This window comes from Leucopleurus acutus (assembly GCF_964270905.1).
Source record: "Leucopleurus acutus genome assembly, chromosome: 15".
Lineage (NCBI taxonomy): Eukaryota > Metazoa > Chordata > Mammalia > Artiodactyla > Delphinidae > Leucopleurus > Leucopleurus acutus.
In genome coordinates, this window is record NC_139157.1 from 38193214 (window position 1) to 38210389 (window position 17176).

Below are 17176 nucleotides of genomic sequence, written 5' to 3' on the forward strand. Positions count from 1 at the left end.
GGTCTTTGACCAAGTGACTCTTACTATGGCCTAGTCAAATTAACCGTCACAAACACCATCAGAAGACAGACTAGAAAACCAAGGATGAAAAGATGAGGGAGGAAAGGGAACAACAGGGCCAAGAGCCCCAGGGAGAAGGATAAGACAAAACTGGCCAGAAACCTTTCGGCTTGTCAATTAGAAGATCATGGTGACCTGCTTCTGCCTCTAAGTTTTCTCTCTGCCACATATAAATGAGGGTATAGCAATCAGGAGTTCTGAACTAAAGATTCAATTGTTCATATTAGTTTTTTAACCTCTCTGAGACTCAGCTTCTTCAACTGTGAAGTTATATTTTTTGAAATAAATGATCTCAAAAGTTTGTTCCACCTCCAAAATTTTATCATGCTGGAGGCTTTTATTTCACTCATTTTTCCCCTCTACATATTTATTTCATTTCCTTTGGGGCTAATCACTACTTCTAGGGGAAAAATGAATCCTCTATTTTAGAGTCTTGAAATATTTCTAATATTTTGTTGTTTTTAAACTTTTTATTTTCAAATAATTTTAGATTTACAGAAGAGTTGTAAAGATAATATACAGAGTTCTAATACACTCTTCAGCAAGCTTCCTCTAATGTTAGAATTTTATAAAACCATGATTCACCTACCAAGACTAAGAGATTAACTTTGGTACACTAGTAACTAAACTACAAACTGTATTTAACTTTCACCTTTCAGTGATTTGTAAAAGTGTTTTTTTAATTATTTCTTACATGTGTGATGAGGACACAAATATTAACATAAGTATTCACAGCTTTTCTCCTCCACTTTATTGCCTAAGGAATATTCTAGGTATGCCTGGTCAGCTCCTGAGTGTTTATGTTCTGCTCAGGACTCAGGATATGCTGGGTGAGCCAAAAAATTGGAAGGGGCTCAAATAATTAATTAATTCATGTTTGAATAGGAAGGGTTATTACCCAGAAGAAAATATAAGATTTAGACAGTGAGAATAAAGGTCAAGAGAAGGGAATAGGAGAGTCAGCATGGGCTGAAGTAAGTTTTTAGCGTGCCATTGGGAGAGAGAAGCTTTTGGGAGGAAATGCTGTGATGGATTGGGAAGCTCCAGTAAGGAGAGAACCTTTAGAACATTTTGCTTTGGGTCATACAACATTAGCTATTTGAGAGACTTCAAAAAAGATTTAAACTTATCTTCAAACCTCCCTGGAATTTTAGACTCTCATTTCTTTTGATTGCAGCACTGTGCAGAGCTAGGCATGAGGTAACTCAGCTCTGTTGGGGGTAATAAATATGTTAGAACAAGGGTAATTCAGCTTAGAATCATGGAAAAGTAGATAAGTCTTAACAACTGACTGTTGAGAAATTAGGGGGAAAAAAGAAACAGACAAAAAGGTGGAAAAGTGTCAAGAAAAAGGAAAATGTAAAGAAATATATTCCACAGATTATGAAATATAAATACATTTTAGTAGACATTAAATATATTTCATTAGAAACTTGCATCTCCAAACTTAGAACTTTTCTCTCTTGTTATAATAGTCTCGATTTTCCATTATTGATTAAAAATAGTTTTGGGGGAAATCATTAGCTTTTTCCCATAATAAGAGAAAGAAGTTTTGTTTTTCTTCCCCTATACATCTGACAATATGGCGAGGGATGTCTGTCTGATTTGACTGTCTAGTAGCAATAAATTTTTATTCTGGAGATCAAGGGATGACAACCAAGAATCAGGGAAGGGTAAGGAGCTTTTTGTTGATCAGGGCCAGCTTCCTTCTTAAGAGATCTTTTATAACTTTCATGCTGGTATTAAAAATTAGGGGTTTTTTCCCCTACATTTTGACAAAAGAGAAAGTTAGGGATGAGAAGTTTTGTGAATAAGAGTGAATGTGATTTTTAATAGCTTTCTTATTATGAAATTCTAGTTGGAACCCTCTTGTGCCAGCAGACTTTTCTCCTGAAGTATTTTATAAGAAAGAACCAGGTCCCTCCAAAACTCTAGTTTACAAGTACCAGTTTTTCTTCATAAAACATTTATTTGCTATTTGTGTCAGCTTGACCTAAATGTTTCTATTATATAAGTTTATTAGAATTCCCAATGAAATTATTCATCCTCTCTAGAACCGATGAGAAAAGTGGCTACATCTTTAAAGCCAGATCTGTTTTATCCAAATGGAGTAAGGGGTCTTGGCAATTGTTCACATAATAAACAGTGACAGATATTTGTTTCAATTATGTGAGAATTTTGTGTAAAAAATTTTAATCTACTAGAATAGACCTTATACTAGGAAGAAGACAAAAATTGTGTTAATGGTTTGGTATAATTTATGAAAGATGAGGGAATTTATGTAGTCCATCATTTGAAATAAACCTGAATTCAATATATTAAAACAATTACAACTAGAAAAGTTGTACTCTTTGAATGGGCATTTATTTCCTTTATGAATATTGATATCTATTGGGCATATTTTTAAGATAAAAGGCTTCAATTAAGCATCAGACTTATAAATGTGCCCAATATACCAGTAACTTTGGGTAATTGAGTCTTTCTAATTTGTTTAGTAACTCAAACCCTAAATTCTCAAAGACCTGTTATAAAAATAGCCATATCTTTGAAATGATAGTTTAGAGTAATGTATATTTTGATTTTGAATGATAACCAACTTTTTCCCTAAATATCAATAATTTAGTCACAAAAAGGAAAGGCTCAATTTTCTGATGTTTCTATTCATTCTTGACATTTTAAATGCAACAAAGTACTTTTGCAATTCATTTCCAACTACAGAGAAATGTAGAAAAAGCATATAGATAAAAATATGAAAAAAGTAATTATATGTAAATAATATGATTTTGAAAATGAACAGCTATTAGAAATGAATCTTATATTTATATTTTCCTTACCCTTGTAGAAAGACGCATTAGAAAAGTTTACAATAAAAGATCTTGAGCAAGCAATGGTTCTGCATAAAAAGTAAATTTTACTAGGGTTAGAAGAGTTTTTAGAAAGTCTCCAAATGGCTGCAGCACCCAAAAAAGAAAAAATCCAAGAAAAACAAAATACAAAATGCTCTCTTTGGAGCTCTGCAGAGATGAGTTGTGTGGATGGAGAGCTTCTCACTTGAGCGTAAAGGTCAGTAAACTTTAATTGAGCATTTGCTTTCTGAAATGTAAAAGCACTGAGAGGAAAAATAAATACCAGAAAGAAAAAGAAGAGCTGTGGCCACCTTCATTTATATAAACTTAATCCATTCAAAAGTAATGCAGTCACTTATCTAAAAAGCTTTTATCATTTTTGAAAGGTTTGGGAGAAATCTACCTTATCCACTTTAAATATGAAGTTTAATTAACATAAGAAACTTTTTTGCAATTTGAAATGTATCAAATAATCTTTCTCTTTGCATTCCCTTTTGCATACTAAATTCAGAAACAAAAAAATTGTCGTTATGTCAGAGAACTTTGGCTTGAGAGAGCTGAAAGATAAGTGTCACAAAGAGAGGGTAGAAAATGGCACTTTTCTGTCTGTGCCTCAGTTCGTTTGCAATTTTTTGTTAGAATAAGTCTACCTCAAACTTCTTATTCCATGTTGTAGAGGAAAGATCAGAGTTTGCAGTGATCCTTAGTTTTAAATCCTTGTCTGTCACTTATGTGATTTGTGAAGTTGGGCAAGTTACTCATCTTTCCTGAGCCCATTTTCTCATGGGTTGAAGGATGTGTTGACTTTTATCTCAGAACTAAGTATATACTAATGCTTGTAAGGTCATGTGCTGTATTCTGTTAATAACATTCTATTACAGTATAACTTCCTATCACCTTAAAATCAGTGTGATTAAACCAAAACTAATACATTTTTTTTCTGCCTTGCTCTGATCACATAAAATAACTATTGAGATCACTTCTCCGCAATCTTTTTTGAAGCTTAAAGAACTGTATGTAGTCTGGTATCTTGAAAACGTTTGGATTTACACTGATTAGCTCTGGAGTTCTTTGGGACGTTTACTTCATGAATGGCATTGTATCACTAAGAGTTGTCAGCCTTTATCTGCAGGACAGGACTGGGCACTCAGCAGGCACCTCAGTCCCTCCAGCCAGCATTGATAGTAACACTTGCCATACTCAGTTCAGAATTCACATACCATTTTTCCCTGGAGCATCTCTCACACTTTTTGCTCTTGGGTTTGGGCCTCTGCTGTCTCCCTTAGACTCCGACTTTAATGTCCCTAAGTCCATATTGTAATTGTAAACTTTATCCCTTCTTAGTCTCATACCTAAAATTCCTGCAAGGAATAGTTTAAAACTCTAGACCCTGGCAAAGGGTTTGACATAAGGTTAAACATGGGTTGATTAAGTGAATAAATTGTTTATGTAAAAGTCTCTGGGAAGTCAGTGGAAGATGCTCTACAAGTTCTGGTTGTGAATTTTTTGTTGTTAGTAGCTGATAATGAGAAGAGCTGACTTCTAAGAATAATTCAGCATTCCCTAAAGGAAAAGTCAAGGCAAAGACTGGATTCAGATTCTGAAAAACCAGTTTAGTTATGCCAGATAACTCAAGTGAAGTCCTTGAAGAGCTTTGCTGTTATAGCAACATAAGCACAATGTAAACTGAGGTACTCCCACCATGTTTCTATAATGTTACATTCTTTCAAGAGTCCCAAATAAAATTTAGAGGAAATTTTTGGGAAAAAAGAGGAAAACATGAAGAAGGATATTTGTACTGAATCCTTTTACTTTCTTAGTCTTCTTCATCGCAGTGTGATCAAAAAATCCAGTGGGGTACTTGGCTCCAACCAGTCAGCAACAGCCAAAGTTCCTCTTAAAACGTAATTTATCACAGTATAGTTACTCTGCTTGAAACCTCTCAGCAGCCTCCTACCTTACTCACAACAAAATGGAAAATTCATATCATGAACAGGATTTTGTGTGATTGGCCCCTGCTACATCGCTGGCCACCCCTCTTCTCACTCTCCTCCTGCATCCTCCGCTCCAGCCACTCTGGTCTCCATGCTCTTCTTTGAATATAGCTCGAACGCTTCTCTTTCAAGGTCTTGGCAGATATTTTTCCTCTGCAGAAGTCTTCTCCTCAATAGCCAAAACTCTTCTACTTTTTTTCAAGAATCTTTTCAAATGGTACTCATTCAGAAAGGCTTACCCCCGTTCCACCTTAAAAGAAAAAGCCACTTCTGATCTGCTCCCGCATGCTCTAATCCACTAAACCAAGCTTTATTTTTTTCTGACCCTTATTATCACTTGACATTATATACACATATATATGTATTCATATATCCATGCATGCATATAAACATATTCATTTTTAAGGCTTAAAAATGGACTTTTCTCTAGCTTTAAAATTCTTTAAGCCATAGCAAAGCCAGAGAGTGTACAACAGCTATTTACAGATTTAAAGCTTTTTACGTTAACTGTTCTCAGAAAAATTAGGAAATAAATACTTCATTTGGGGAATAAAGGCATAGACAGGTGAAGAGGGACTTAACTACATTCTACTCATTCCCCTGATTTTTGTGGTTGAAGACAGAAGATTCCCTTACAGTTGCATTAGGCAAAAACTACTAATTATAGCAAAACTGAAACTGGAATCCACTTCATTCCAGCACAGTGCCCCTTCATAAACATGTTAATACCTACTTGAGTATTTTTTTCTTAAAATTTCACAATATAAAATATTCCTGATACAGCCTCCCTCAACACAGAAAAATAAGAATTAATGTGCATTTACTCAGATTAATAAATGTCACACTTAGAAAAATTACTGAAGAGTACATGTAGGCAGATTTTGATTGTTTCTAAAATATAGTAATAGCTAGTTATTGCTGTGATTTTTTTTTTGAACATCCACTTTGATCCAGGCACTTTTGCTCAGTTTCTTCACAATAAGCCGGCAAGGTAGATTTTACTATTGCATTTTTGAAAAGAGGTAAATGAAATTCAGTGTGTCACAGCAGATTGCCAATGTCACAGCCAGAAGGGGTTAGAGACAGAATTCAGACCAAGGTCACCCATGCTAGCACCAGTGCTTTCTCTCTTGCTCCATTCCCCTCTGTAGATAACAATGGAGAACTCTGATAATCATTGGTGTAATTGAACTTATCTGTTTATGTGAAATTTTCCATGATCATACTGTGACTGGGGTTCCAGGCCAGCTTCTGCCACTCTTTACAAACAAGGTGACAGTGACGAGGTGTGCTAGAATGAGTTGTTATGAAGGGAACCTGACTGGGACCAAGAATACATCAACCCTGGCCAGAGTGAGTTAGAAGAAAAGCATGTAAATTTTGGATAATCTGTACAGTAGAAAGGCAAAAAGGGAAGGAACAAACATAAGATGAAAATGAAGCATTTGCATTTGTTTGCTCGGTTTGCTAGGAACAGGCATCTTCAAAAGCTTTACAATTATAATTAACTATTGTGGATTCTCTGGCTTTGAGATGGCATAAAAACATTTAAAAGCAAGAGAAAAGCCCATTGTAAGGGCTTAGAAAGTAAGTCATTTAATTTTTCTTTCTTCTGATGTTAATTTATGCAGAAGCTAATAACATATTTGTGGCTCAGAGCTGCTCATTGTGGAGAGGATTTCTCCCTCAGCCAGCCCTTCCTGTGATCCCTGCCAGATAGAGCCGTCATTTCCGGGCTTATGACACTTTTCTCAGAGAAAGGCAGTATGCTGATAAGTTCACACTCTATAGACACACTTAATTGTGAACCCTCTGAAAATCAATGATATAAAATGTCCTAACTCTTCTCTAGCTGTTACTAACAAAACAGCAAACAAATTGGAAGAGAGGATGAGGAGGAAATTGGATATGTGGGTGCACAGTCAAGTGGAAAGGGAGGAGTACTGTTGACTGTTGAAGGAGAAAAAAGTCAAGGGAAGGAGAGTTTTCATATAAGAAGCATGGGTTACTTTTATATCCAAGTAGGATATAATTAAATTGTTGTGCCTTATATAAATGAAAAGCTTAATTTCACTGCTGCCAAATCACCTAAAGAATAGACAGTCGTGCTTGAAGAAATGCATGAATCTTCAGAAGTTGATGTTTTAAAATGAATTAACCACGAATAAAGTGAGTCCCATAATGACGGCTTAAAAGTCTAATTCATAAAAATGTTATTAAAGTACATTATTTATACCTGCTTTTTGTGGATTTCTGTTCTTATTCATGACTCCTTCAGTGTATGGCCATAATCACAGGCAGAGTGTATAATGGAAGCATTAATCAGTCTGAACTAAGGCAAGAATACTGTATCACCACAATAAAGTCCCAGCTATATTAATATAAAGGGTAGAATTTATTACACAAGACAATTCTCTTTTAAAAAAATGAAAAGAATGTCTTCCATCTTCTGGCCTCAAATACCTACTTTCCTTCTGAAGTTTAATATAAGATTAACTAATTGGCACGAACTTTTAAATGAAATATTTATTCCTCTACATTATGAAACTTAGAGACTCGGATACTAAGTTGGATACTAAGTTGTGATCTTATCGTGGCTATGGCATTGATTTTTAATATAGGCTAAGAAATATTTACAATTAATCTGTATTTTAATTAACTCCTTTCCTAGCACATGACATCACATGGTGATGTTTAGCAAATGCCAATTCAACTGTCTGGCATATGCATTTATTTAGATAAGATGGAAAAGTCCTTGCTACATAAAATTTCTCCCACAGAAGCTGAAAGTAATGATACTTAAATCAAAAGTATCTTTATTCAGAATTTTAAAGACGTTTTCCATATTTAATATGTATAAACCTTTAGGAAAAGGCAAAGTAGAATTCCATTTGTTTATTTCTAACTCTAGAACTATCAAAATCTGACTTCTTGACTTTCTATTTCTGACTGGATGAGCTGTAAAGGTACACTGTAGACAGAGTGTGAATATATTTCTCCCTACAACACTAACTTATCTCTAGGAGTCATGAAAAGAGGTTCTTTGTAAATTATACTTCTGACACTGCAAGAAAGTGTTGGCTTTGATCTCATAGGTAAAAAATCTCTATACCTAAGGGAATGGATTAATTCCTATATTTAATAAGATGCCATCGTTAGTAGGCAACTTAAGCATTGATACTAGAAGTACACATTGAATTTCTTCAGCATAGTAACAATCTCATAATAGTTCTGGGTAATGAACATCTTCGAATGCCTGTCATTTTATACTTGAGTTGGAGAGACAAATGGCAAAGAGAAAAGTATTTCATATATAAGGTAAATCGCATTACTAACTGAAGATAAATATCAGTCAGTTTCCAACATTAACTGTGCTTGTAGCTGCCTCAAACCTAACAGTACTGAATATTCCATTTCAACAACTGTGTACTTCTACATGACTTTGTTATTTAAAATGAGAACACTTACCAGAAAAATGTCCGGGGATGTCTAGTTGTTACATGGCTATTGCTGGGCAGCATTTGAAGTTCCCTCTGCCCCTCAGACCAAGGTTTTCTTAGATCTCTGAAACAGAAATCTTACATAAAGAAGTCTAGAGGTACCACAAACTGTCAAACTGTTCTATGTGTCATCCAGACTTAACAGCAACCTCTGAGTGCAAATATAGTCTGAGCACGCTGGTTGATATGGCCACTCAGAAAGGGCAGTGGAAGTTATGTCCCCAATATGGTGCCAGATAAATGTCACCAGAATCCAAATGTCTGTCGACAAGAGGCAGATCTGAAAAACAGTTAAATCAAAATAGATATTGTTAATGGCCTAATGTATTATTTCTAATGAAACTGAACATATGAAAAGAAAACAAAAAATAATTCTTTTAGCTTACCTGCAGCATTGTTTCTCAGAAATTATATTTTAATTTTCAACATTAATATCTTACTTTAGACAAACGTTTGGTTCAGAAAGCTCGAACTATCTTGTTCATTTTTTGTAAACAGTATTAGCAGCCCACAATTTTATGCACTTACTGTGAGCCAGGCACTGTGCAGAATGCTTTGAAAACATATCTAACTTTGAAGGAAGTACTGTTACTTTACAAATGAAGAAAATAAGGCTTAGTGAGATTAAATCACTTGCTCAAAGTCACAAAACTATCTGGAGGCAGAATTGACTTTAATGGTAATCCTTCATTCAAAACTTCATTTTCCTTTTGTACTAAATTTTCCTAAAGGAAATATTTTAAATTTCTTCTCTAGAAAAAGAAGAAGAAAAGAAGAAAGCTGAGAATAAAGTGACTTCTGAAACAAAAAAGAAAGGTAAGGAATTTAAAAGCTAACACATAAATTAATTAGTATCCATTTGTAATATTACTGGTAAAGCTACTGTTTTCTAGGAAAGAAATCCCCTTAACAATTTTATTGTCATTGTTACTAACAAACAAATTTATATTTATATATTTGTAAATATATTATATATTTAATTTGTTAGTATTCCAAAAAAGTAGAGATTGATAAATTTTTAAAAGAAGATTCAAGCCTAAACACTTTAAAAATTTGTTACTGATTATTTTTTTTCTTTCTTAGGAGTGGTGCTCAATTCTACTTCATTACTTTACTTGATTACATATATGAATATGAAGTTTACTATCCAATTAATTTAGTTTAATAAAATTGTCTATCAAAAGAGCAAATTATTGAGCTTCCCTGGTGGCACAGTGGTTGAGAGTCCGCCTGCTGATGCAGGGGACACGGATTCGTGCCCCGGTCTGGGAAGATCCCACATGCTGCAGAGCGGCTGGGCCCATGAGCAATGGCCGCTGAGCCTGTGTGTCCGTAGCCTGTGCTCTGCAACAGGAGAGGCCACAACAGTGAGAGCCCCGCGTACCACAAAAAATAAATAAATAAATAAATAAAATAAATTATTGAATGTATGGGAAAGAAAGTAGTTAGTTGGTTTGCTATGTTTTGTTCTTTTTTGAATGGTTATTTTCAAATAGCACATCTGAAGTCCCAAATGAGCCCAAGAGATTTCTCAGCTTCTGACATGCTTGCAGTGGCCTGATAGCCCAGGGAACATTCAATATATTCCTTTTAATGTCCTTTAGAAAAACTATTGAATTGTATCATAATTAACAATGCCATCTAATGTTCATACTGTCATGAAATTTTTTTTTTTTTTTTTTACCTTAGCAAAAATTTGCTTCTTCCCTGAAGGGATAGCACACCAAAACCAATGTTCTGTTACAAAGGTGCTAGTTCACTCATATTTGACATGACTGTGACTCTAATGTAGAATCACTCTATACAAGGTGAATTGGATGTTAATGGCAGTAAAATGTGCCCTGAAATATATGATAATTAAACAGATGTTTATAATTTTCTCATTTTACTACCAGAAAAAGAAGATGTCAAAATGAAAACTGAGAAGGAAACTGCCATGGATGTAAAGAAAAAAGGTATTGTACTTTCTTTGCTTCCTTAGTCAGATTATGTTCAGGATGTTTGTTAATAAAGGAATCTTGGGGCAATGTAAACAATTTGAATATAGGTACTTAAGTCTGTCCATGTCCAGGCTGTCAAAGCAAAACTTGCACTAGACAAAGTTAAACACGCAAGGCAGACTTTATTCAAGGCTATTGCAATAGGGGAGAGAGACCAGAACTCATTCTGAACTCAATTTCACTGAAACAAAAAGCAGAAGAGTTTTTAAGATCTGGAAAGGGGTGGGAGGATTGTAGGCCATCTGTGTTTGCTGATTGGCCTTACTCAAAAGAAGAGAAAACTTTCTCTTATTTTCATGTCAAGAGTGTAGTTTTACAACTTGGAGCAAGGCACCCAAGGGAGTTAGGTTCCTACCCTCCCACAGAAACTGGGAGATAGAAGTACTATCTTTCTTGATGATTACATTTCAAAGGGGCGGCTCCCAGGCCTCTGAGAAAGGCACACATGGGTTGTAAGGCTGGCAGGAGGCTTTTAAGAAAATTTATATCTTGAAAGATCAGAGAGAGAATTTACAAGTACAAGTTTTCTAAAGTAAATGCTCTAAGAAAAGGGAGGTCAGGAGCCAAAGGACAAGAAGATGCCTGTCTAAGTTTGGTGAAGGTGAAGAGAACTTTAAGGCCATCTTTTTCAGGACATAATGAAATTGAGTTATACGTGGTATAACTTCACTTTGCAAAGATAAGAAGCAAAGAATGCAAAGATAATAATGCATTCCATTAAGAAACAGCTTAGATTTTTGCCTTAAATTTAGTTCTGCTTTTACTCTTGTTCAAGCATGAATATCTGCTTTTATTCAAGTTAAGCTTAAATCTAGGTGAAAAGATACGTAGTTGTCTCAAGTATTATTGTTTGGTGATAAGTATTTTCACCCCAAATATTTCCTCCATTAGTGTCAGTGATGCTTGAAATTCCACCATTAGAGATATTCCATTCCTTTGAGTTATGAAAGAATTGTCCTCTATTAAAATGCAAATCTCTTAGGGCCTGTGTGCATGGGGTAACAAATGAATTCCTCTCAGCTATTAACACTTAAAGTGAATGAGACTTCTAGATCTTCCCTGTGTGATAATAAGCTGAAAACATTGTCATAGAAACTGAGTCAATAGGTAAGCTTAAATGAAGGTGAAGTTGAAGAGATCTTCAAGGTAGGACATGGTGTGGAGAGAGCAGACTGGGCTGGATGCCATTAGTGAAAACTTCCCTTCCTAAGAAGTAATAGCATACGTTGGAAAAAAAATGTGGTGAAGGACGCTGAATAAGAAGGTCATAAGATGGCAAACTAGACATTGATTACTCTTAGTAAGTAGCAAATAGGAATTACAGGAAATCCCTACATCATGCTATAAGTGGGGTAAAAATATTGTAAAATACTGAGAGTTACATGATTGCATGGCTCATAAAATACCCAGGAAGAGACAGCCATGTGTTCTCTTGAGTTTGGGACTTGATTACTGATTACTTTGCATTGGAATTATTATTAATTTTATTATTGAACATTCATTTATTTTGTTTATTTAAAACATTCTTTATTCTCCTGGTGAAATATGTATCTTATCATAAGAAAGTGAAAACACAATTCTGACCACGTGATCATGCTGAGAAACTGGTTGCTTGGGTCATTGTATCTGTGACAGCTATATGATTGAGTGCTAAAGAGAAACAAGTTTTTCCTGGGCCATCAGTTTTACTAAAGTATTTGCAGAGGAAAGTTTTGAATTGTAATTGTCAAAGTATTTATCATAGGTGTGAAAATGCAAAATCATGAAAAATGCTTTTGGCAAAACACAATGGTGTGTGTGTGGTGGTTGTTTTGATTTGAATTTTGTTTTTGAGGGGAAGGGCACACCACTTTTCTGTTCAGAGAGTGATGGGAAAATCTGATACTTCTCTGCTACTGGGAGACCTGTGATATTAGCCCAGCAGTCATGTCAGAGTGAGATTGTGCACCACTGGCAAGAGGAATGATTATGCCAATATCCCTTCCTGCAAGGCCAGTGCTTAGCCATTGAAGCAGAGACTGAACTGGGTGATTGCACAGCACATCAGGGGAGGGCTGCTCAGCAAGTGTTGAAAAACAAGCTTGTCCTTCTTGGAATCAGTTTTCAGTTTGTTTATATGTCATTTTTACTTTTAAATACACAAAACCATTGGCTCTTATAAATCAGTTCAAATTCCTGATTAAAATATGCATAAATTATTAGTTTGCAAGCTCTTAATTTCCAGATACTCAAAATTGTGTGTGTGTGTGTGTGTGTGTGTGAGAGAGAGAGAGAGAGAGAGAGACAGAGAGATTCAATTAGTGTTGATTTCTAACTCATGTTTCTTTTTAGAGTTTAATAATTCTCCAACTATATTTTCATGTGAGAGCAATATGCTTTAGAAATAGCCAGTTTGAAACTTATTATGAAAGTAGTAAAAATTTCTAGAGGTTACGCGAGAAAATTGAGAATTACCTGAAATCTTGAAGAGCTGTGATACATATGTTATTTCTTCCTAACGTAGTCAGAGGAATATGGCAGAACATCTGATATCATTACTGTAGTCCCAAATAGTAGCAAATTTACAAGACGTAAAATATGCCTAGATGCTTATTTAATATATGGGTTTTATCATGGCATTTTATTACATTTATAATAACTTTCATATTATTTATGATTATAGAACATATAATGTATTTTTATGTTATATTATTACTTTATTTTACTATATTTATATTTTATTATTATATAGGTGCAAATGAATCTAAGGCTTAAGTTCTAAGGTTTGAGAAAAGAGCCTCTGCTGCATGAAACTTGTAAATCACACTTTGGTAGTGATCTGTTAGGGAAAATGTGGGTGGGGTTTTATAGGATATAAAATCTCCAGTCCATGAATTGAAATTGGGTAAGTGGTACACTGAGATTCATTATAATAATTTCTTGTTTGTATATATTTGAAATTGTCCATGGTGAAAAAAAAAGCCCAAATATGTCATTTAAAAACATTGAGAGAAATGAAAAAGAAAAATCACCAAGATATTTTTACAATGTTATGAGGTATGTTTTACCCTGAAGAAATGCTATGAAAAAAAAAAGCAAACAAGAAAGGAAATAAAAACTTTTAAAAAACATGTTCCTATGTTTGTATCAGACTTCCGTGCTAGATATACAAACCACTCTAGATGATGTAAGCAGAGAGACTTCTGTACAGGGAACTGCATGCACACACAACTGTTGAAAGGGCTAGGAGGATTGATGTCAGGAGACTACACCATTATTGAGCACCCAGGACTATCCATTGGCCAGGAAGCTGCTTTGTTCTTTAAAGCTGCCTCCACACCTGCCTCTTTGCACCCACAGACTAGATACTGAAAATGTTGAGGCCAGCCTCAGCCACTTACTTCCATCAACGCGACCTTGTTTGCTAAAGCATTCCTGCTTTTCAGTCTCCTATAGGTGCATCTAAATGATGAAATTAAATATGCTGGGAGTCTAGAAGACAGGTTTTTGGCACTGCAATTTTTCCAACTGGAGGGAGGGTAGAATGGAAGTAGAAAGAGGCTATCCAAGGTATCTATAATAAAGACACTTACAGAAACGTTTTAGAAGATAAAATTCATATACGAAATGGTTTTGAAGACCTGAATTGTACAATGACTAAACCTATCTTTGAGTTCCCCTAAAAGTTGAAAAAGATGGCTCAATCAAGCAACATGATACAATTTGGCAATTTAAAGTGCTCAAAAGACACACAAATGTAGTTTATGTTGTTCTTTACCTAAACTGTAGCAGCATGATTTTTCCCCCAAGAATTAGCTAAATAAAAGTATAAATGATAAGAAGGATCCTGAAAAACCAGACTAGCTTTTCTGAAATAAGCTGCTAGAAAAGGACTAATTCACTCATTCATTTATTCTTGCATGCTTTCTTACGGGAAATAGTCACTAAATGCCTATTATATTGTGCTAGGGGGTGAGTACACTTAAAGGTCGATAAACCAACATAAGCCCTACTCTAACGAGACCTGCAGTTTGATACGGGAGGCACACAGTGACTAAGAAGATATAATGTCGACAACTCGGGGTAAGGGACATGGAGGAAACAAATTTGGGGCAATGACAATGGAAACAATAGGTGGGGACAGCGAGCTATTTAGATAGAAAGCTTGTTACAGCAGGCTCTCTCAGAGACATTTAAATTGGAATTGGATGTATTGGAAGGATCCAGCCATTGGTTGGGACATCTTTGTGTGATGTGTGAATATGGTACGTGCATGTGTGTGTGGTATGTGTATACGTGTGATTTGTATGAGAAGACATACAAGGGGTCAGGATATGCAGGGACATGTGCAGGTGTTTGAATTTATTAAAATTGTAATGAGAAACTCTTGAAGGGTATCAGCAATGGAGAAAATATTTTGATTTGTGTTTAATACAAGTATATTCTCATTTAGATAATAGGTTAGAGGGAGAAAAGAGAATAGGTGCACCAATGAAAAGGTGGTGTCATTTATTGAAATAGGGAAGCCTATACGGGAACAGCTGTGATGGAAAAAATTCAGAGCTTCCTTTTGAGTGTGTTGTTTCAGGTGTATGTGATGCATCGTCCAAACTTTGTATCAGGAACTATTTTAGGTGCTTTACACATACTAACTCATTCAATCTTTATGATAAATCAGGAAATAAGCTATTGTAACCCTCATTATAAAATTGAGAGGTAGTAAATGTCAGGGCTAGGACATTAATCCACAGCCACATACTCTGAACAGTCAATTAAAGATATGGGTCTGGAACTCAGAGGAGATTCTGAAGTGAATCCATAGAGAGAGTTATCCATATAGATCACAGTTATTGTTCTGGGAGTAGATGAGATCACCCAGAGAGATTGTGTCAGAAGAAAAAGAGAATAGAATACAGAATCAAGACCTGGGGAATTCCAACATCTAGACATTAGATAATGGAAAATCAAGTAAGAGGGGCTGAAAGGAATTGCTAGAGAGGTTAAAGGAAAAGCAAAGGAGTTTGGTAATAGAGACATTTCAGAAATGTATGTTTCAAGAAGCAAGAAGTTATCAGCTTGGTGAATATTACTTAGAAGTTGTAATGTGAGGGCAGAAAAGACAAGCACAGAGAAGAGATAAAGCCAGATTGGAATGGAAATCCAAAAATGAGAAGAAAGTAGTGAATTTCTTTCTTTTTTGGTGTGTGTGTGGCTGTATAAGGAATAAAGAGACTTTTTTGTTTAGTTTTGCTTTGGAAGGTGAATTTATGATAAACATAAACAGAATGTGAGAGATTGATGCTTAAAGGGATGAAGTATAAGTGGAAATGTAAGAGATAATTTAGAATTCATTGTTTGATGAGCTCATGGGGGAAAAAATAATCTGCATTTTTCTGAGATAACACCACAGACACTCCAACAATAAAAAGTTGGTGTTTTCCAGTTATGAAGAGGAATTCGTCTAGATCATCTTAGAAAGATATACAATATAAGATTAAGAGGCTGTTGTGATAAAACTAAAACTCCAATACTAAATACATTCTGAATTGAAAGGCTCAGTTTTAGAAAAAGATATATCTAAGTGTTGTTGATGTTCACTTAATGGCAAAAGGTAAGTTTGTGAATGTATTGTAGCAATGTGTTTAAAGAATCATTCATTCAGTTAAAATACCCCATGAGAACTTTACATTAAAATATTTTTGTGGCGATAAGTTAACCAGATCAGATTAATCCAGTATAAAGCTCATGAAGCTTGTGCTGTTTAAATGACACAATCATATCTATTACCATAGAATATTTTCAATTACTGTATGGGGCAGATACTGTTAAATCCTGAACAAACTGAAACCTTTAGCTACTTGAGTCCTCTATATAGGATCTTCTTTTGTCATTGAGAAATTGCAAAAAATCCTTTATAGAGGCTTATAGCTTTGAACATATCATTAAATTCTATGCCTACCAGACATAGACTATCATCTGTTTTACTTTATAAAACTTTGGTAATAAGTTGTTCTAGCTACTAGAGCTCAAAGTAATTTACGTGGCAGATTACAGACCATGAAAATACATTGGTTTGTATTTAAAAGTAACTTTTTGAAATATTTATATGTACAGATATAATTGGCAAGATAATATATAGTATCTTTCATATGTGTTCATGGTTAAGTTTCAGTTTAAAAGAGTAAAATTCTGTTTTCTAGACTTGTATTTTGAGAAGATTATAGCTTTTTATGCTCATTCCATCTTTTTCTATTTGAAAAGCACTTGATTGTAGAAAGTTATCTTGTATTTGAATTTTGTACATAAGCATTTGGGCAAGATTTGACAAATGCATCAGCTTGTCATTATTTGTTAGACACTTTGAAATCTAGAATAATTTTGGGGGGATTCTACATATTCTGTGGTAATCTCCCAGTTAATATCAATTATAATATACAGGTACTTCACACACTTTTTAGTGATATTGGGCAATTATATTAATGTATATTCTAGATGAAATTATTTAAAAAATTGTTCAACAGGTAAATAATTGGGAATTTGGCACAAATAGGACCTAATCTACTTAGTAATTCCAAGCCTTGATTTCGGGGCGCTCCAAAATTACAGGGCAACGGTAGATTACTTTCAAGTTAGCTTTTAGTTCCCAGATAGACTAGACTGCAAGTCAGAGTTCAGATGATGGCAGCTTGACTATATTAAAAACATTACAATGCTTGAATTTCTTTGAAGGCAAGAGAATCCATTTTGAAGTGTTTTGTAGTCATAGAAATCATGCAAGACAATAGTTGCTTATTCTT

The 17176-nt window shown here is 34.7% G+C and overlaps 1 protein-coding gene across 1 annotated transcript in view; it reads left to right on the forward strand.

Annotated features, from left to right (window-relative positions):
- The window catches only part of TRDN (triadin), a gene marked incomplete at both ends in the record, with an annotated part of 325418 nt that overhangs the window by 118288 nt on the left and 189954 nt on the right, over nt 1-17176 (forward strand). The window contains 2 exons of the mRNA XM_082855419.1: nt 9157-9216; nt 10296-10355. Of these exons, the coding sequence (XP_082711545.1) occupies nt 9157-9216; nt 10296-10355 (120 nt within the window). The remainder of the gene's footprint in view (nt 1-9156; nt 9217-10295; nt 10356-17176) is intronic.